This window comes from Pocillopora damicornis, chromosome 9 (genome assembly GCF_964200805.1).
Source record: "Pocillopora damicornis chromosome 9, jaPocDami1.2, whole genome shotgun sequence".
NCBI lineage: Eukaryota > Metazoa > Cnidaria > Anthozoa > Scleractinia > Pocilloporidae > Pocillopora > Pocillopora damicornis.
The window spans coordinates 12,775,977-12,798,069 of NC_142678.1; the positions used below are offsets into that span (position 1 = coordinate 12,775,977).

General features: G+C 38.0%; 1 protein-coding gene and 3 pseudogenes across 2 annotated transcripts; all 4 read right to left on the reverse strand.

Moving 5' to 3' along the window:
• Positions 1–474: 474 nt before the first annotated feature.
• LOC113681581 (uncharacterized) lies at positions 475–9,503 on the reverse strand (annotated as a pseudogene). The gene is made up of 14 exons (XR_016179523.1): positions 7,711–9,503; positions 6,820–7,056; positions 6,606–6,714; positions 6,182–6,285; positions 5,733–5,848; positions 5,437–5,510; positions 5,063–5,340; positions 4,558–4,709; positions 4,261–4,345; positions 3,746–3,961; positions 3,500–3,592; positions 2,992–3,208; positions 2,790–2,875; positions 475–2,636 (listed from the first exon to the last, which is right to left on the reverse strand). The product of XR_016179523.1 is annotated as an uncharacterized LOC113681581 (transcript).
• Positions 9,504–14,822: 5,319 nt separating this feature from the next.
• On the reverse strand, positions 14,823–16,296 carry LOC149040181 (uncharacterized; annotated as a pseudogene).
• Positions 16,297–16,735: 439 nt separating this feature from the next.
• On the reverse strand, positions 16,736–19,077 carry LOC149040182 (uncharacterized). Its single transcript, XM_089181526.1, has 2 exons — positions 19,045–19,077; positions 16,736–17,326 (listed from the first exon to the last, which is right to left on the reverse strand). Exons 1-2 carry the CDS (start codon positions 19,075–19,077, stop codon positions 16,736–16,738), a joined length of 624 nt encoding a protein of 207 aa, XP_089037652.1.
• A 503-nt stretch (positions 19,078–19,580) lies between these two features.
• LOC149040183 (uncharacterized) lies at positions 19,581–20,532 on the reverse strand (annotated as a pseudogene).
• Positions 20,533–22,093: the final 1,561 nt, after the last annotated feature.

The window sequence follows — 22,093 nt, forward strand, 5'->3', positions numbered from 1 at the left end:
CAAGAGAAACAGAACAAGTTAGTGGTTCTGCCATCAGATAACAACAGCCCATAATGGACTGACTACCCAAGAGAAACAGGTACACATGTTAGTTCTGCCATCAGATAACAACAGTCCATGGACCAATTACCCAATAGAGACAGAACCTGTCAGGTGGTTTTGAATCAGAAAACAACTCTCCATAATGGACTGACTATTTAAGAGAAAGCCCTTAGAAAATCTTTTGCATTTTAACAATCTGTTGAAGAGAAAAGCCAACAGAAACATTAGCAGTTCTGCTTAGGGGAAGGGGGGTGGGGAAATTAAATGAAAATTTACTTGCCTCAGCATGCCATCCTCATTGAGAAGCCTATTTCACTTTGAAAATGATGATCACAGTTGTAAGGATAATGATAATGATAACAATAACAAAATTAATAATAATGATAATTACAATAATTACAACAATAACTACAACGTTAGTCTGGTCTCTACCTTGCAGAAAATACAGCCCACCAATTGGAGCTGAATTCCTTATAGGAATTGTATTGCAGCTGGTCATTGAGGAACTCAATCCACCTCACCACGACAAGGTACGGACATTGAGGTGGAAAAAAGGGGTCTGTACCACTGCCTTCAGATAACAACAGTCCACAATGAACTGACTACCCAAGAGAGACAGAAGTGGTTGATACATTACAATAATATGATTTATGCCAAAAAAATGGTTAATAAAAATGATAAAAAAGAATAGTTCTGCCATCAGTTAACAACAGTCCACTATGGACTGACTACCCAAGAGAAACAGAACTGGTTAGTAAATATTGGTCAAAGTTTACATTGACAAAAAAGAAAACAAGACAAAGAAGAGCAAAAATAAATAACAATAACATATTAGTAAAATAGCTCTGCCATCAGATAACAATAGACAATGATAGCCTAACTACCCAAGAGAAACAGAGCTGGTTGGTATAAAACAGTCATGGTTTATAAATACAAGAACAAAAACAAACCAAAAATTAATTTTCAAATTTTTTATAACAGTTCTGCCATAAGATAACAACAGGCCATGGATGGACTGATAACTCAAGAGAAACAGAACTGGCTTTAAGGTGTAGAATAGGGTGTGCACTAACTCTTTAATGGTCAAAACTTCCAGCTTGGTCTCTCCACTTCAGAATCTGAAGCATTAAGTCTTTACTTTGCACATCCATCTCACAGAATTGCCATTGAAAGTTGTTAATGGACATGGGACCATCAAGTATTATATCTTTCGCTGCCATTATCACCCCAATACCACAACTTCCAACACCAATCATTCTAGAATCAACTGGTGTCTGACATGACATGCCAAAATGCTGAAATCTGTGACATTAGTGCCAAAACTTTGCTTGAAGAGCTGCATGACAGGGGTATATTTCTAAGAGCAATTCTAATGATCTTTTAACTGAGGAAAGGGCTATGGGAGGAGCGGTGGACTTAAGTCCATCATCAAAATACATCTCCCTATTGACTAGATCCACAAACATCAATCCCTAGTGGTTGGGCAGGTAGACTGGCACCAATATTTGCTGGAGGTCATTGACTTGTTTCAGCTGCTCTACGTTTTCTCTCAACTACCGCTTTTGGAATTCTTTGTTGTTTGACCTCATCCAGTCATAGAACTCACTTGGAAAGAAGACAGTGAAACCCTTTCCAGCTTCTCTGGCTTTGTCTGGAAACTTGCTAATGCAAATATCTATGACAAAACTGTCAATGTAACGCTCCTCAACAAGATCTGAAAATGAGGTGGAATCAAGGTTCTTTGTACCATGTTCCAGTATTGGTTGACTAGCTAAAATATTCCAAAGGGCATTTTGCAACTGTACAAGATCTTTAGGGCTGCATTTCATCTGGAAGAGCCATTTAGCCTCTGCAGATACTTTGTGGTGGGTGTCTATTATTTCACAGAAACACCGTAAGATAGATGAGGCATTTTAAGAGAACTGCCCAATACCTTCAGTCTTGATGCCACAAGGATTCTTACCAGCTTTTCGTTCATTGTACAAAATTTGGTGAGCCCTCTGGATGTCACCTTCACAAGGACGTTCTGCTCTGCTTAGCCATTGCAGCTCTAAGTGCACATTGCTGTGGCATTTTAGGAACATTATCATCTCCAACAACAACAGAAGTGTCACTAACAAGCTTTAAGGATGTTTAGCTGCTCTTTATGTGTGTGAAGTCATCTTGGGCTTCAAACATTTCAGCAAAGTTAAGCTCTGACGAGGATGGCTGGTAGATGCTAGATGAAGTTGAATCAAGAGAATCAAATTTAATTCGTTTTGGTGCTGGCTGTTGCGGATGAATATTGGCATGTGAATTAAGATGGATTCTGGGATGACAAAGATGCTTGGTATCGTCCTGTGGCTCTGGACTTTCTCTGGAGAAATGCTTCTCCCAGTACTTATAATAGTATTAAAAAATTTCACATTTTTTGGAATCATCAACTTTAGTTCCATGATCTTTGTCAAAACAGTAGGTTAGAAAGTTAGTTCCAAACATTTGCTCAAAAAGATCACTAAGAACAAACACCCAGGATTTCTTTTCTTCAGTCCATGATTTTAGATCATGACGCATACTTTTCCAACCATATCCATGGTAGGAAAATGTTCTTTTTCCTGTGGGAAAAAAGGAATTATAACGTAAGGGCTAATTTTATGTGTCATCATATTTTAAAAGTTCAAAAAGGGTAAACTAAAAATCTCACTGAAACAGAATTAAATAATTGTGAAGTTATATTTATTTAAATATAAATTAAAAGCTATACCCACCTACACTGATACAATTTCGTGCTTCATAGAATGAGTACCAAAAGGCTAGCAGATAGTTGCATACCGGTGGGTAAGGATTTGATTCACTGGAAAGAAAAAGTGAAATTTTGATAAGTTCTACAGCCATCCAAATAAGATGTTCATTAATATGTGCATTTTTTCATAGTTGTATGAGCATCAAAATAAATGTTTATTAACTCACAAGACTGGCTGGGCCCAGATGCATCATGGTTTGTTGCCTTAGAATACAATTGGCGGTGTAGCTTGTGGGAGGACTCAAATCCATGCCCTGAGTACTTATAGAAAGAGCGGAAGTGCCGAAGAAGCATAGCACTGTGATCGACGACTAGGTATCCATAATCACCAGTGCCGAGATGGGAACCAAACAGCTTCTTCAGCAAAAATCCTCACTCCTTGCACTTAAATGAAAAAAACAAGAAGATAAGAGTGGCATAAGTAACTCTAACCAAAGAGAGATTAAGTATATTAATTGGGGGCTAGCAGTTTTCCTGAGTGTGTAATTAATGATTATCAACTTGCTGGTGATGGCAGTTTTAAACCAAAACCTAGAGCATATAATAGTAAAGCTAATGTATAAAAACAAATTTAAAATTATTTCTGGGTATCCTCATTTCAGACAATTTAAGTTCTTAAATCCATATTTGAAACATTGAAAAGGCATTGAGTCTTAATGCAAGAAAAAAAATCACCTTCACATCATAAATGTCAATCTGTTGTTCTTCATGGTCTTCAAAGACTCTCTCACGCATTGTGGGAGCAATTTCTCTCCAATCACAGCAAACCTAGTATAAATGGTTTAAAGCAATCATCAGTCTTCAATTCAGCCCTGATTAATTGATATAAATTACCTGCAAAGTGACTTACTGCATCAGGCAAACCTTTAAATAACATTTACTGATGTGGGATTTTAAACATAGACAATTTTCTCAACTTACCTTTGAAAACATCTCAATTTGAAGTTCAGCTGCATATTTGGCAAAAGAACTAGAGGACAGTTGAAACCCTGGCTGAATTTTTCTCCCTCTTGCTTGTTTTTTCTTGCCTGGCTCTTCAGCATTTGACATTTCCTCTAGCTTAAGGAATGCTGTTTCCACCTCATTTTGTTTTTTTTTTCCACCACTCTTCAAGTTTAAGCAAAAAGGCTTTAAGCTCTTTTGGAGAATGGACACAAGATTTACTTAATTTGAAAAATTATTTCATGTGAACACCACTACGAACACCAATGCAGGACAAACAACAAATTAAAGAAGAAACAATAAAGACAAAACAGTTCACTTAAGTGGATGGAAATTCTATACTTAGATTCCATGTGTCACAGCCCAATTTAAGAGAAAAAATTGGAGAAAAATTGTAGTTCACTGTGTGACAGTGTAATCATTAATAGCTATCTACAGTTAATGTGATGTACCAAAATTAAGTTGTTAGGCATATTGACCTCAGCAGCCTTTACCTTTTGTCTCATCAAGGTAAACTGTTTCCTTTTTAGAGCCATAATCATGTATGTAAGTTCCCCTGTCAAACAGGTCACTCACAAACTGTAAATCAAAGTGTTGCATTTCTCAATTAGCAAAAATTTAACAATTATCATAGCTAGGAATTCTTTATGACAAGGTTTTTGAAACTAAGCTTTATCTTATTTTCAAGGCATATTTAATTTTGACAGATTCTCCCTGGATTCAATCAAAGAATCATATATTCCAATATACGATAAATGCTGAGGCTGGGGTTCAAAAGGTGAAATGCATACCATTATGTGCTCTTCAAAGAAAGCAACATAGCTAAGAATAACGCTTCTTGCAGCTCCAGGATTTTCCATATAATACTGGGTCACTTTCTCCAGGGGCAGTGATCTTTCTACTATGTCTTCAAAATTCTGTAGAACTGTTCTTTCAGTAGACCCTGAAGAATAATAATCTGTAGAATATTCATCTGTGAGTTTGGAGGAATGTTAATGTTATACACTAGCAGTGTGGTTAGCATAAAGAATCGCAAAACTACATGGTATTTGTCAGGTAAATGGAAATTATCAGGAAAGAATATGCCTTGTCTCTAAAACAAACTGGTTGTTCAAATGAGTTTCATGCTGTTAATGAGAATTAATACAGCTCTTCTGTATGTGTCATATGTACTGAATTAGCTAATTCCTAATAAATAGCATTGGGAATGCTGATAAAAAAATAATAACTGGCCTAAGGTGAATGATAAACAAATATGGCACAATAAATTATATCAAATACAAACAAATGGCATACCTTAAAAAAACGCCACTTGAATGTTTTGTCTCATTATTTCTGTTTGCTGGCCTTTTCGTTCCTTGATAGTTACTCGTGGAAACCCACGGCAATTTTCAGGACCATAATTGGACAAAACCTCATTTAATTTATCAAGGCTTCCAATGCGATAGGCAAACAACCCCAATGAACCCAAAAGCTGCTCACAATTTCTCATCTCACAATGCAGAGAACAAAGTTTAATGCTGCTTAATTCTTCCTCCAATAGGAAATTAAGGTCATCTGGAAGGCCTGAACACCTGTATAGAGAGAAAGTAAAGAGAGTTGGTTGGGTTAGATTTGCCTCACATGAAAAATGTCTGTATGATACCAATAAATTTTATCAGGTATCTCACCTTCCGATGTTGGCTTTTGACCTTAAACAATCTAGACAGGTTTCATCTGCATCAACTCCATGGCATGTACAGGCCTCAATGAAAATAAGTATTTAATTAAAATTCATTTCTTAGGTAATTTCATGCACTTTAACAACAGATATATTCTACAAAATAAAGTCATCAATGGCTGTTTTTCACAACAGCCATGTACTACCTCAAATTTGACTTGATGCCATTCTACTTTCAGAAAACTGATCTGATCATAAGTTGATGAAATAATTAAAAGCAAGGAAAATATCAAGAGAAATAATTACCCTGATTGCATCACAAAATACACAAAATTCCACATTATATCCTTTCCCACCAAGAAGGAAATCTTCATCATTTTTTTTGTTGAGAAGAAGCAGCAAGGCCTTGTAATCAAGAGTCACTGCAGAAAAAGGAAATTTAAGGAAACAATTACAGAATATACTTTGATGTTCATAACACATGAGAATTAACACATAATAAAAAAATTGTGTCTCAGGAAAACTCACTTCTCCACATGATTTAACTTAATTTAATTAAACAATGACTCAATGTTATTGTGCATTGAAGTAATAGTAGGCTCTGTGTGGAATGTTTTCTTTCCCTTTTTTCAATGAGTAACTCTGAATGTTCAATTCAACAGAAAATTTGGCTGCTTTGCCTACATAATTCCAAACTTTGTCATTTTGCAGTTTACTTTTCCTCTTAACTTTCTACCTCTCTAATTAAAAATTACCTGTGAAAGAAATGTTGTACTTTTTACCATCAACCCATATTCCATGTTTTTTGATGACATCTTTCTGATAATTGAGGTTCTCAAGTAACTGCTTTAAATTTGACCTAATAAAAAAGGAGAGAAAAAATTAAAAGAAAACACTTGCAAAAGCACCTTCATTGATGCAGTCCCACTTCTCTGAGTATTCTAGTATTTACAGCAAAAATGATGGCAATAATGTAAGAGCCTTTAAAATAATTCAAAGTCTTCTCTTCAAAACCAGTAACATGCACTATTATCTGCATGCACCAGCATGTGATCCAATACACATTTTATAACTGTATTTTTTATTTTTGTAAATGATTAGAAATGGTCATTGTAAAATTAGTTATTATAATTTTTGTTCATTGATTATTTGACCTGACTTACTTAAATCACCACTTACCTTTTCTCTTTACAGTTCCTAATTGCAAGGGGGTAAATAGACAGTGCGCTCTCAGAGCTTTTGTTTTTAAAATCAATGGGTGCCAGGCCTACAGCTACTTGGTCTTTACCTGAAATAAACCAATAAGAAGACACCTTTGCTTAATCTGGCCAGGAATACACTTTCATACTCAAGACTAACAACTCTCAAAAAATTTACTCAAATGAGAACACACCTCCTAGTGGACGTCCATCAAGTTTTTTGTTAAACTCTTTGTCTTCTGAGTTGCATGAATGGAGGTGCTGCTCCCTAATTGCCAGACAAGAACAGAATTTAGATGTACATTCCAAGCATCAAAATCTGCATCCTTGACCCTGGCAATTTTGAATGTTTTCTGCACTGTAGAGAAGACTAGTTTCTTCAGTGCCATTATCTCATTTTTTGTGAGCCGTAGAGGCGTGTCTCCAGCTCTCTGTAGAAAAAAATTATCCAGAAGCAGGTTTAGATCAACTGTCACTTTATAAATGTTAAAAAAGGTTGACATCAGTTATGTTCAGAAATACTTTCAAAAATAACCCACTAAAAGAAGTCTCAATAACTGCTTTACATATCGTGTTCTGATTTTCAAGCCATAAAACTGAATGAAAATATGTAATTCCCCTCTCAGTGTAATAACACAGCGATCCACACGTTCAAGCAGTTACTGAACAGACATTTAATCTCTATCAAGTGCCTCGAAGGTACAAACGAAACTGAATATATAATGAGTCTAGCAGCACGTGCAAATGAAATTCAACACAGGGCGTGAAAATTACAATATTATAACACTCAGGAGGAATCCTTTGAAAACTGGATACCTTACCTGAGGTGTAAGATGTAATTTTACTCATAAAAAATCAATATGCTGTACGTCTCACCACGATACACAAAATCATCCTCATGAAATTTGAAATAAAACTCTTATGAATTTTGTCAAATACAACTTACATGGGGTTTACATTGCTGGTAAGAAAAAGGATCACATGACTGACAGCTCATCGCTGTAGAAACAAAGCAATGAAAATAAAATAAATAACAAAATGCTTAAATTTAATGAGTGCAAAAACCTTTACCGTTAGTAACTCACCCCACTCTTTCCTAGTCGAGTCAAGTTCAGCAGAGTTTGCCATGCAGAATCTGGGAGTCTTGTTTGGAGCTTAAAAAACAACAACACCCAGTCTGGTACACACATGCTTTGGAAAACATTTGTGAGTGTTTGTGGCGAAAGAAGCTCGGTCAGACCATTCCTCGAACCCTTTGATTTTGTAACAATTAGATCAATGACTTCTGAGATGATGCCTTGTACTTTTTCCCTTTCCCCATCCGTTCCGTACAAGAAGCTGTTTCCGATGACGGCAGCGATGGACTCATTGTACCTCTCAGAAACGTCATCAAGGAAAGCTGTTATCTTCCTGCACCTTTTAAGAACTTGTCTTTTCTTGTTTATTGTTCCTAAATCAGGTCGGCTCTTTGTGTCATCGATTGAACTACACGAGGAACTAGACGAACTTAACAGAGTACATGAGCAATATGGGGAATTAGGGAGGGAAGAATCGTCTAAACTTGCCTCCGTGCTCGACTCGAGATGGGAAATCCGTGCTTAGAGTTACTTCAATTCCACCCCAAGGGAATTTATTCTGGCTGATCTTTCGGTAAGCAAGGAAACGAGCTCCTCGGAGTCTTGACTGGTTTTGGCGCCAAAAGATAAATTTTTCGCGCCCACGGACTCAAAGTCTAGTGTGGCGGAGTTGACCAGATTTACGATTGCCATAAATCCCGCAGAATTAATAGGTTCGTTGGGAATTTTTTTATTGCGAAGAAGACCAGCAACCAGACCGAACGTGGACACAACGTGGACGACGCCGGGAATCCTGTCCATCTCCACAACTCCAAACGATAATCTGGCGGGCTGAAGTTCCCGCGCAGCCACACTTTGGATTTCATTGGGAAATATCTTAAATACATCGCGTATGAAAAATTTACGCAGAGGGACACCACATACCTCTTTCAAAAGTAGATACCAGTGCTTGGAAGGGTCAAGTGTGGCACTTGTAACCCTGCAAAGACTCTGGGCGGTAAAGTCAACCGAGAGCAAGGCGCTTGTCGACAATCCGACTGCCTCCATGACTTCACTTTGAATGGTTTCGAAATCAAAAACATGATGCTTTTCAATTTTGAAAATCCCGCCGAAGTTTAATATTATAATATTAGTAAGAATTTAACCAGGATAGGTGGCTACGTCTTGAGATCATCATGGGTCTTGTACGAAAACAATAACTTTGATCGGAAAGCGTAAACATTGATCGATGCACTAAGTGGTGTGATACTGGAAATTTGATATGGTTGTTGCCCAGGTCGTAACGGCACGTGAAAATAACGATATATTTTGTTGCTGTTTTATGGAAAACCAAGCGAAAGACTACATAAATAAGTGAAACAGAGACTTTTATAAATACGGCGCCTGGCAGGTATCGCCTCTTCTGTGAAAAGGGAGGATCTTAAAAAGAGTACGTGATTAGAAATGTCTTAATAATAAGGAAACAGGCAGGATCAGAAAGAACGCAGTTTTTTAACGAGCATTACGCATAGCAAATTTTCTAATATTTCATGACTTTCATTGTTAATAAATGACCCCACGTTAACTCGCACGCAATCGCGTTTCTCTCATGGATTCGTGGGCGCCAAGTCTATCTAATTACATTGCGGTGTAATTTATGTGATGACATCCATCCAACATCTTCTTCCCCAACCCTCAGCATCAGTTTACGATACCTGCTGCGAATTCTTTTCTTGAGAAAAGCTCGTCATGCTTGCAGCCTTTCAGACCTTGAAATCTCAGACATCACATTGGGAGAATTAGAGTTCCATTTTCTGAGATTGAATCCTCCATCCCCCATGATCCTCTTTGATTTGTGATAAATTTCCAAGGCCTTCCCATCGTCTCCTGCTCCAGAAAGTAAATCATCAACGTTCAGTGATTTTTTCGAGAAGCACTGCCATGTACGGTTCACTTTGTTTGTACAAGCTCACATGATGAGCTATTGTTCCTCCAAGTACCAAAGGCGATGGTCACAATCCAAACAAAAGTCTGTTGAATCGAAATTGCGCGATTTTAGGTCTGTCTCAATCTGGGTTATCAAACCAAAGGAAGCGAAACGTGTTTCGGTCTTCTTTTATGCTCACCATCAGAAAAGCCTTTTCGATTTCCACAGTGAGTCCAACTGGGTAGCTTCGAAAACTTGCTAACATGTCAAATATGTGCGGAATGTAATTATCACCAGTCTCTAAACAATCGTTCTTCTTTAGAAGATTTCGCTGACCCATCGTACACTATGCGTACTTTAGTTGTTTCGCGATCTTTCCTGATAACTGCATGGTGTGGCGAATAGTAAAATTGTTCCTTGTCAACGTTACTGCTTGATTCTTCTTCTGGAACTCTCTCAACGATTCTGGTCTGCTCTTGTTCTTGGATAATTTTGTGGGGAATAGGTTAAGAAGGCCCACAACGTCCTCAGTCTTCACTTTCAGGTTTTTTAATCACAGTTTTTTCTTTTCTCCTACAAAAATAATCCACCTCTCACTGGCATCAATCAAGCGAGCCCTGATCTATAGCACACCTTGAATAAACATCAGCTGATTGGCTAAAACGATGTTGCTGACAGAAAAATAACAAACGTACTCTATTTCACAATAACACGTGGAATAACGTGATCTTTACCATTCAGATAAAAATAAACGCCTTCAGTGACAAAATAAACATTAAAAGCCCTATGGTATTATCGAGTTTCCGACAACTTTGTCATAGTCCCTCAGTAAATCTGGATCCTTTTTCAACCTGAAATGCAGTGATCACAGTTGGGTTTCACTCAATCGGTAACTGTTCATGGATGGTTTTTTTTTTTTTTTTTTTTTTACAAGTAAAAGGATATTTATTGTTACAATTAATTTTGATGATAAATTTTGGGAAACTGTTGTAGCAACAGTTTACAAATTTTACTGTCAGCAAGTAGTTCCTTCTTTCCCAATGGAAGCCTCACATAGTGGCAATTTTCACACAAAACAATTTTCACACAAAACAGTTACCCCCAAGTCAAGAAGATAAAAAAATTTAGTAAATAAAAATTTTTGCTTCTACAGTGTGCTCGTTACTTTATGCTTCTTCAACATAAATTAGTTAAAGCAGCAGAAACAAAAATAATTCTATCCAATATTGGTTTTAACAAAAGAGGAATAACTCCTGAAAGAATTCTAGATTGCTTCAATTTCAAAATGTTTCTTTCGACATGAGTTCTTAAGAACGAGCCTCTGTAAGAATCAAACATCTTGGGAAATGAAAATTTTCAACCCCCCTTCAAACTGAGTGCCTACCTGCATGCAAAATTTGAAGGGGGGTTGAAAATTTTCAATTCCCAAGAAGAATTAACACTTTGTAAACACTGGCACGTGAAAGTTTCGGGATATGAGCAGAAGTGGAGTTTAATGTTTACATAGTGCTATTATCTCAGATAGAGAAACAATTTACGTATTAGACTAATCATAAACAGAGTGCACTTCGGAAAAAGGTAATGACCATCGTTGTGTAATCAGCTCACACTGGATAGGAAATTTTCTAACGGCCCGAGAAAATTTCCCCACAACCCGCGACAGTTGCTCGCGACCGTGATGTGCTTTTTTTTTTTTTTTATTTATTTTTTTTTTTAATTTTTTTTTTTTTTAATAGTATCTCTTTTTTGCGCCGTACTCTCCAAAGGGAGATGTTAGTCTACTTACAATAAAGTTCAATAATACAATATGAATAACATAAAACGACAACTTTACCATATCCGAATACAATACGTTGATTGAAAAGCTATTACTGCTAAATTACATTTGTGCATTGAGACTTTGATACATTAAATGAGGAACTATAACAAAAGTGAAAAAAGAAAAAGAACGTAAGGAGTATTGTTTGATGTGTTTTGGTGAGAGTTTCACTGTTGGCGGGTGTACCACTAAGTTTTTTATTTATTTACTTTTTTATTATTTAAATTTTGTTTTTATTTTATGTTGTATTTTTTTTTTAAAGAGAGTTGAGATATTTTAACCGCATTTGTCAGGAGCTAGTTATTGACGGTATTTTCAATTAGGTCCCTTTGGTGAACTGCATTCACAAAGTCGTGGAGGACAATGGGCTTGTTGTTAAGTTTACAACTATAGATATAATAACACATGAATAGTGTGACGTAGTCGAATTTCTTGGTGGTACTATTCTCGTTTAAGTTGGAGGTAATTCCGAATAAAAGTTCCTCCATAGTTGGAGAGAACTGTGAATTGTACGTTGTGTTAAACCACCGAATGACTTTCTGTATGAATGATTTCGTAAAGGGACAGTGAATAAAGGTGTGATCGATTGAGTCTTTTTCCCCACAAAAGCAGCATTCTTCGTCAGTTTTAATACCATATTTGAATAGTTCTCTCTTTGTCACCACGATTCTATGAATAAACTTAAATTGAAATTCTTTTAGTTTTGTTTCTTTGCACAGCTTTCGTATTGACTTAAATATCTTTGCCCATTTTTCATCATTCAAAGAAAGTATTTCGCTCCATCTTTTAGGACCTGCCTGACCTCCAGTGTGGATTTTAGCAATTAAAAGATTATAGAAATCCCTTGATTTGGCTTTATCAAGGTTGAGCGTGAAATTTCCGTTGAGGTGAAAAAGATGATCGTTACTTGTGAAAAACTGATTATTAACTGATTCTATTTGTCTTGCTTTCGACCGTAGCCGGTCAGGTATGGCACTAATAATCTGAAAATACTGGAGGAAGTTTGTCTTGCAAGAAAACTTTCCTTTAAATTCCTGGAATGAGAGATAGCTACCATCCTCCTTCAACAAGTCTTTAATAGAAACGATTCCCTTCTCCATCCAGTTGCTGAGATAAACGGGTGTTTCATCTACTAGAATTTCTTTATTATTATACAGTACTACATCACTTTCCTGGTCGTAACCGTAAAGTATTTTTAATTCTTGAAAGAATTTGAAAATGTTCTTATAAAAGGCTGGCAATTGAGGGAAGTACTTTATGTCGTAATTGCATTTTAGAAGAAAATTTAAGCCCCCCTTTTTCCTGAAATAGTGGTTTGGCACAGAGCACCAATTTTTATCTCCAGCATTCAAAAGTCTAGGGATCCATGCAAGTCTCAAGGCTTCAAACATAAGATCTACATCTGTCATGCGTAGCCCACCTTCCTCTAAATCTTGGTAAAGCACGGTTCGTTTGATCTTATCCTTCTTCTTTTTCCATATAAAGTTAAACAACTTTCTTTTCAGCGTGTCTGCGATTGTATCAGGAACTTCAATATTGGAAGCGGAATAAATGATCTGTGAGATACCTAGAGTTTTGGTTATTAAAACTCTTCCAAATAGCGTGAGGCTTCTAGCACTCCACATATCCGATTTTGTTTGTAGCTTCCTTAATTTCAGGCTAAAGTTAAGGTCATCATTCCCCTTCTTATCGTACGAGAAGTGAATTCCTAAGATCCGAACCGGGGTATGCGTCCACTTCATGCCCAACGGGTTGGTTTTATTGTTAGCCCACTTCCCAAGCCAAATCGCTTTTGTTTTCTTTATGTTTAGCTGTAAACCAGCTATCCTACCGAAGTCATTGACTGTATTTAAAGCTTTTTCCACGGAATTTAAATCTGCACAAAACAGATTTGTGTCGTCTGCAAATTGTGACAGTTTAAGTTCGTAGCCAAACAAATTAATGCCTTTGACCCCCGAGTCGTAGCGTAGTTTTATGGACATTAATTCGGCTGAGAGGATGAACAGATACGGTGAGAGAGGACAGCCTTGCCTCACACCTTTCGACGGTTTGAACCAATTCGTTGTGTACCCATTATTCAATACCGCGCTCTCCACGTTCGTATAGAATGTACTTATCCAACGTTTTATGCTGCTACCAAAATTAAAAGCATCTAAAATTCTCATAATGAAGGGCCATTCGAGAGAATCAAAAGCCTTACGAAAATCAAGAGCTATAAGAATGCCCGGAATTTTTTGCTCTTTTGTTAGGTCTAGAACATCGCTTATAAGTCTAATGTTTTCCCCAATGTAGCGTCCTTTTACAAAGCCTGTTTGGTCTGGGTGTATTAAGTTCGGCAAAACCATTTCTAATCTTTTGGCTATTGCTTTCGCAGCGATTTTTTGATCGACATTCAGTAGGGTTATCGGTCTCTAGTTATGCAGGTCGAGTAAAGAGCCGTCTTCCTTTGGTAATAAAGTAATAATGCCCCTTCTTTGCGAGATGGTAAGTTCATTTTTCTCGTAAGCCTCGTTTAAGCATGCCAGAAGATTTTCGCCTAATAGGTCGTAGAAAAATTTATAGAATTCCACGGTGAATCCGTCTTCACCTGGCGCCTTATCACTTTGGAAAGATTCTAGCACATTTTTGCACCCATCATAACTTAGAGGACTTTCCAAGTTGTCCCGATCGTCATCTGAAAGTTTTGGTATTTGCAAATGCTGTGTAAATTCATCGTATTCCTCTTGAGAGAATGTTTTTGCTGATGTGTACAAGTCTGTAAAGTAAACTTCAATTTGGTCGAGGATCTGTTTATCATTGATTGTAGTGGATTCATCTTCTAGGCGAAGTTCCCTTATGGTCTTTTTATTATAATTTCTTTTTTCCATATTGAAAAAATATTTTGTTGGTTGTTCGCCCTGTTCTACCCAACGACATTTCGCTCTAAACATCGCTTGCTTTCCTTTATTTTCGTACAGAGACTGAAGTTCGGATTTAAGGTTGTCATAGTGCAGCAAGATTTGATTAGTATCTGGCGAGAAAAAGTTATTACAAATAGTGTCGTCTAACTGTTCGAGCTGGCATTTAATATCCTCTGCCCTGTCTCTGGATACTTTTGCTTTGTATTTCGCATACGAGATAGTCGCATTCCTAATTTCCATTTTGATTAGCTCCCACAGGAGACCTTTGCTTGTTGCTTGACGGTAATATCTTACGGTGTTTGAATAGGTTTTACGAACCCACTCTACGTATTCTTCATCTTTTAAAAGGGTATTATTGAATTTCCAGAGTCCGGGTCCCCTCGGGGTTTCACACGACCAAGACAAGGACGTATAAATTGCTTTGTGGTCGGGTGCAATTGATGGAAAGATTTCTGTTTTCTTTACACTTTTTGTTAGGTTTTTGGCCAAAAGAAAGAAGTCTATCCTGGACTTCATTCCTATTGCTTTTGATTCATACGTAAATTTTCGTGACTTTGGATAGTGTACTCTCTGAATGTCTATTAGATCGAACATATCCATTGTAGTCACTAACAAGTTCCTGTAGTTCGTTGGTGCCCATACCGTTCCTTCAATTTTGTCTTTTTTAGACAGCGTACAATTCCAGTCCCCTCCAACAATTAAATTTGTCAGTTCTGTTTTGTCGATTATGCAGTTGTTTATCTCCTGCATAAACTCGAGTTGATTTGTTTGGTTGGTTGGTGTGTAGATGTTACAAAGTGTTAATTTTTGGGAGCCAAAAGTAATCGTAATTAGCACAATTCTCCCTGAGTTGTTGCTATAACAATAATCCACCTGACAATGAAAAGCAGGGTTGATTAGAATGCAGACACCTTTGCTGTGGTTAGTACCATGGGAGAAAAATATCTCACCTCCCCATTCATTTTTCCAGATATTTTCGTCTTTTAGATCAGAATAGGTTTCTTGGAGAAAGTAGATATTTGTTTTAAAATCTTTCAAGAACGAAAAAATACTCCTCTTAATCTGGTCCCGTATTCCTCGAACATTAAGCGATAAAATATCTAATTTTACAGGCGTTTGCATAGTCAATAAAGAGCTACAATTAGTGGTTTATGATATCGATAACAAAAGGAAAAAAAAAAGAAAAAAAAAAAACAACAACAACAACAACAACAACAACAACAATTAGTTACAAGAGCTAACCCTCTTCCTAGCTTACAGTCCGACGTTGTCCTCAGTTTTCTAGTTTTGTTGTAAGTGTTCTCTTCTAGTATTTAAAGATAGTCCAGATCATCTAATTCATTAATTTTTATAGGCCTACCTTCGGGCGACATTTTAATAAAAATCTTTCCATCCATTGTCCAAACGCTTAGGATTGAACCATCGTTCCGCATTTTGTTCGCTTTGTTGACGATCTTTTTCCTGTACGACGTGAGGCTCTCGAATAAATAGATCTTGCCGGAGGCAACTCGTGCTGCGGCGGTCGAAGCGGGGAAGAGGCTTGAGAAACTCACATTTTTGAGTTTTGTCCGAGCTTTGTATAGATTCGTTTTAGTTTTATGATTAACAAATTTTACGATAATCGGCTTAACTCCCTTTCTCCGGCTTAATTTGTGAGATATTTTGATATCCTGTTGGCACACCGGCACCTCCAGGGCATTAGCCAATTTTAGAACCACTTCTTCTGTTGACTCATAAGCTTGTTCCGGTATTCCATGGATCTCCAAGGAGTTTTTCCGTGTGTACTGTTCTAGATGATATTGGAGGTCTTACAACTCGGCGATTTCTTCCTCCTGTTGGTCAACTATTTTCCTTGTTTCGGCCACCTCTTGTTCGGCATCATCAAACTGCTTTATCGCTTTATTAAACGATGCTCGAAGGTTTGCTATTTCAACATTCTGCCCTTGAATAGTCGCCTTCAATTCATCCATGTTGTTCTTCATGGCTTCGTTTTCTCGTAGAATGTTGCAGATATCGATCTTAATATCAACCAGCATTTCCCTAAGTTCAATAAGTGACGGCTCTACAGGAGCGATTGATGATTCTTTCAGTCCAGGGATCTCCTCCATCAGAGTTGGTCCAGCGAGGCTTGCTAGTTCGCTTGAAATTGGTTCTGCGGTCGCCGCCATATTGGGTCGTTTAGGCGTTCCGGTTTCCTCCTCACAAGAACCTCTGGCTCCTCGCTTGTTAGTTTCTAATGGTGGTTCTTAACATATTACTAGAACCAAAGACTGGGAAATTTTGCATTTTCAGAGAAAATTGAGGACACGGACAGCGCTCTTCAAGAAATGTGCCACTGCACACCGAGTCCACGCATGCTCTCGCAAAGCACATCGTGATGTGCTTTGAGATCTGGGGAAGTTAACGTGTTCAGTAAAATACATAACCGCACAGAACAATCAAGATCAAGGCGATAACTATCACCACGAATGCTCTTCCTATTCTTAAACTCATGAAGTATGAAATGGCAGCGCCTTTACCCCTACTCGGGTTATTTCGTGAAGCTTGTTCCACAAAAGTGCTTGCATAGTGCTCGGATACTGACAAAGTCCTGAACAACGCTTGGATATCCCTTTCCCGAATGTCATTCTCTCGAACAGCTATCTCCTTGGCGAACCGCTTCGCAAACTCTAAACAGTCGTCGATGATCAGTCGATACTTCGGTGGAACAACAGTCAAGCACAACAAATCCAGGTAAAAGTTATCCAAGGCCGATTTTCCCACGTAAAAACTACGACATTGCTTCAGCCACGCCATATAATAAAAATTGTTAGTAAGAATGTAGTTGCTACCGGAATCGTCTAAGCATACGTGATACTGTTGTAAAGGGATAGTGGAAGCCATTCTTACACCTTCGAAATCTTCCCGGAATACCAAAGTAGGTCCCTCTAACATATGTCCCCACATGGGTGGAAATAAAATGGTGTCGAACAATTTTTTGTCAAAGGCACGATGGACAGTCTGTTAGGCACGGTTGTAATTTTAGAATTTCTTCCATGTGTGCAGAGATGATCTGTTGTATTTTACCAAATTGTTGCTCAAGTATTTCCACCGCAGAATCATAGTTTTCACTTGATAAAGCAAGACCTTGAATGGCTTGGCTGGCGGCACCTTCCAATAGTGATCTAAAATAGTTGAATTTATCAATTTTCGAGAGATTTACATTGTCATGCACTGCAGACTTGTATGAGTACCAAAATCCCATCCAAGTCGTGACTTCACCGCGAAATTTAGGGAGAACAAGTTTCGGTAGTTTTGCCTTGATTTGACTAGTAGGAACTGACAGCGACACGCCTCCTGGTAGCACTTAAATTAAGCCCGCGAGTGGGTAAGGAGGTTCTTGCATATCTCCAGCAGTCGGTTGAGAAACATTGCTTATTTTCTTCTGGCATGTGATAACTTTCTCCACATACCTCTCAGATTCTTCGATCTCCTGTGGAATTTCATCAACGTTACACAGTGATAAAATGTCTTGGTCGATGTTTTCGAGAGCCTTCAATTTTGCGTCCAGCAATCGACTTATGACCTCCCATTGATGAACTTGTTCGTTAGAAGAAAACGTAAATGCTTCATCTTCTACAATGTCAGTTACCTTACTCACGTTTTTGGTAAAAATAGCACATTATGCTCCATGGATCGCTCGCAATTGTGTTAATCTTTCTTTTTTTTCTACAGTCGTCATGATCGTCGTATTCATCGAGGAGCTCAGGGCCCCACTTTGGGTGCCATATAATAATCGTATTTGAAACTCCATTAAACTTGTTTATTTTGTAGGAATCACTCATACATCAATTTGCTCCATCGAAAAACATTGAAATCAGGATATTATTCCAAAAAAAAACGCGCGTGATCAAACCGGTTAAACAAGAATATGTCAAACAAAACACAGTGTCCGATGTAACTGATTAACTTAGTTATAAAACAGTGTGAACGATTTCTACAATCTTTTCCACAAGACTGTAAGGTGAAAGCGAAATCATCATCCTTGGTAACTTGGTGTATATTTCTTTTCCTGGGCCTAACAGTGTCTTCTTCCTTTGTTTTGCAAACTATGGCAAAATGCCCCACTTTTTTTCATTTCATACAAGTAGCCAGTCTTGCCGTGCACTCTGGATCTCTTGCAAAATGTCCCTCGAGTCCACGCCAATAACAACGTCCTCCTCCACGTTTAGGCGAATCAAAACGTCCCTGCTCTAAGGAATTCACATTTCGCTCCGTGAATTGCTTTCAATGGACCGTGCCTGACTTTCAGCAGCTTCCATAGATCTAGCAACGTCTCCAGCCTTCTGAAGTGTTAGTTTACCACTGACAGCGAGTAGTTTCTTGCAAAGATCATGTGACCGACATTTATCAATTAACTAATCGGGGACTTGTTCTTCCTTGGATGTTCTGAAGTCGCAATTCTCGCTAAGCTGGAACACTGTGGTCACAAACTGGTCTGTTGTCTCGGACTCTTCCTGTTTTGCTTGATGAAACTGGTGTGTGGTTCAAATGGAATGTTAACTTGTGGCAAAAAATGTACGTCCAGTAACCTCATAGCTTTGGCATATGCCTTTCTCCATCTGGTCCAGGGTCACTCAGCGTAACAAAAATGATTGGCAATGACACCTTCTATTGTTGCCACTACAGCTGTTACAAAGAACTAAACAGTGCAGTCTGGGGTGGTCACCTTTACATACAGTACACTTGAGAACTCTCTGCGATGAACTCATCGTGTGTTCACAGAAGTGAAAGAAGTGATCATTAACAACAGGAGCATTGCAATTTATACTCATGAAAGATCCCACTAGAGATGTTTTTGTCCAATGAATTGAAAATGGACTTAATATTCATAAATTCCTTCAAGAGGCGAGCCCGAGACAGATGTTGTCCCACAAAGCAGAGATCTTTCAACTGAACTAAGTTTGCTTAGTTCAAACCTAAAGAAATGGCTCGTCTAGGAGTCTTTGAATAAAAAAAAGGATATGACTGACACATTCCTGTATTTTAAAAATCAAATGAAACAAATGATGCTTTCTTGAGTCATGAGTTTTGCCAACTCATTGTGAGGCAAATCGTCATTGCTGCATTGTCCCTTGGGGGTATGTATTCTTTCACAGATAAGCACACTCTGTCAACTTAATCATATCCTTGAGGATTGGTACAACTGAGCATGTGTAAACTGCAACTGCCTGGGCTTGTCACAAACAAGCCTGATCTTGGGCGGGGAGTGAAGTCATGGTGCATGAGGCATGAAAGATGGCTGGGCTCTAGGGTGTATATGACCTTTGAACTCTTTGAGTTCTGGAATCGAGGTCCAGTTATTGAACATCACCATTCTAGCCTCCAAAGCTTCTTGGTCAGTGGCTTGCCACATGGACCAAGGGGTGTTATTAGCCCACAGATTCTCCTCATACTCATGGTTTTGCTCACACCTTAGACAGCTTTGACTTTTTTTGACAGTACAGTTATGCACTTTGCACACTTCCCGGTAAGTGGCTTTGGCAGGTGCTGGAACAGATAGTACAGCACTTTCTTCCGCGGTAGAAGAGCTCTCTCTTTTCCCGTGGCCTCACTAGTGTTGCTTTCAAATTCATCGCCTGAGAGATATTGCGGCTGAGTTCGAAGGAAAAAATAAGTGGAGGAAGGATACAGGCCATTTCTCTTCAAGTAGTCTTCCACAGTTCCTTCACCAGGAAATTAAAAAATTGCCACTTCAGTGGTATCACAAATCCACTTGTTCATTTCTTCTAAGTGACTGGCGAAACTATTCTTTCCATTTGGGAAAAACAACGCACATGCCTTCTCTGCAAGGTCTTCCAGCGTGAGTGGTTCTGTATCAGTATATGCAATGAAGAAATTTCTACCGCCATTCTTTTGTCTAACAGAAGTAAACTTTTTCTTTCTTTTATCATAGTGCAACCACCTCACCTGTATTCTGTGCTCCTTAACAATTCTCTACTTTTTGTTGGAGCTGTCTCTCCCACTCCATGTCTTATTCGGTTAAGCAATCCTGATAGCCGGTTTACTGTTTGTGATGAAAATGTACTCCATGATTATCCCAGCGAAGTTGATTCTCCTTCACATTGGTCACTTTCACCACTATCGGTTGAGGATATTCTTTCTGATACAGTTGGATTAGACCGTCTCAATTCCTCTCATACCGTTTGCCTTATAATCACATCCATCGCACTTCAGTACACAATATGGCTGTCAAACGTGAGCATCTGTAACTATCAGTAGGGAAGAGATCTGGTAACTAAATTAAAAATTAAAACTGGACTGTGGAAAAAGTAAACTGGACTGTGAAAAAATACAACTGGACTGTGAAGAAAATAAAACTGGACTGTGAAAAAAGCACATCCAGTGGTATGAACTCTTGGCAGAACTTTCCTTGCCACAAACCATATTCCTTTCTGAAAGTCAAGCACGACTTTTGTGCAGATTGCCCTCTTGGAGGTTTGGGAACAATTCCTCTGTGGACTTGTCCACCATGAATTAATGATATTGAGGATATGACCTCTTCATGTTCTGTTAAAATCTTGCAGTGGCGATACTACCAACGCAGGGAGAATGGTTAAGGGCTGTTTTCACGTGACAAACCTGACATCTGTCTCTCTCTCTTGCAGTAGTTCCCTTCCAGTCGCATCAAACACTACCAAAAGGTGGTTTCTTTACCAAGCACTTTCACACTGTTAGCAGAGCCTCTTAAGTTTACCATGGTTTTCCTTGTATACGTGGTTCTCTCTGACAGAACTGTTCAGTATTTGTCCTGGGTTGATTGAGGGAAGATAGGATGGTTGATTCAGCAAAGATTCCTCTCCTAAGACGGTTTGGGGGAGGCACCAGGTGACCTATCATATAGAGGCAACATAATTGTCCATACAAAAAAACGTTTGAAACCCTTAATTTCAATAATAATAAATGTCATAATAGTAACTTCATCTCTGTTTTAATAAACGTTGCAGGTACTACTAAGCATGGACACCTGTCTAAGAACTAATACAGAGGTAAAATAATAATTAGAATAAATTGAATAAACATGTAAAAAAATTATTTCATATAAAATCCTATAATGTATAAATATGTCCAATGATAAATTTTGCGGTCATTTGTTGAGATAAACTCAGCTAGATCTTGTTTTCTGATTACTGCTAGTTTTCTTCTCTGATAGTTTCCTAAACCTCATCATAGTTAATTTTGTAATGGTTTTAGTTAGGAAATGAGGAGTTGGTGTTGATGTGGATATGCTTATAAATGGCTGAGGATGTTAGTTTTAAGTCATGATTATCATGCTAACAAAAAGAAATTCACGTTGAAAATAAGATCTGACCTTCAAAGTTTGTTCATGGTAAGTTCTGATTTGCAAAGGTTCCCTAGCTGGAATATGGGTGTTTGCTGTGGTTGATATCAGTCCCACAGGTACAATATTGTCAAAATCCACACCCATTTCACTATACAGCTTACTGGTTTGGTCAAACTTCATTTTGATATTGGGATAAGGGCTCTTTCAGTTTGTCGTTCTGATCTTGCGTTTAAGCGTGCTTCGTTGCAGTGATGTAGCTACTTTAAATTACCCTCTTTTCATATCCTTACATTGGATCACAATATACATGTGACCACATAAGGGATCAAAGGAGAACTAAAGAGTTCATGCCTTTTCTGACACAAGAGTTATCTCCATTCTCAAGCAATTCTTTGACTTTCATTTAGAAGTCAGTTAAACTGATGGCCAAACGGTGACAAAAA

Coding starts and splice junctions, on each gene's coding strand:
- LOC149040182 (XM_089181526.1), bottom strand. CDS start 19,077: ATGAGTTCATCGCAGAGAGTTCTCAAGTGTACT. Junction 17,327..19,044: donor AGAGAGTTCTCAAGTGTACT/GTATGTAAAGGT, acceptor CGTGCCTAACAG/ACTGTCCATCGTGCCTTTGA.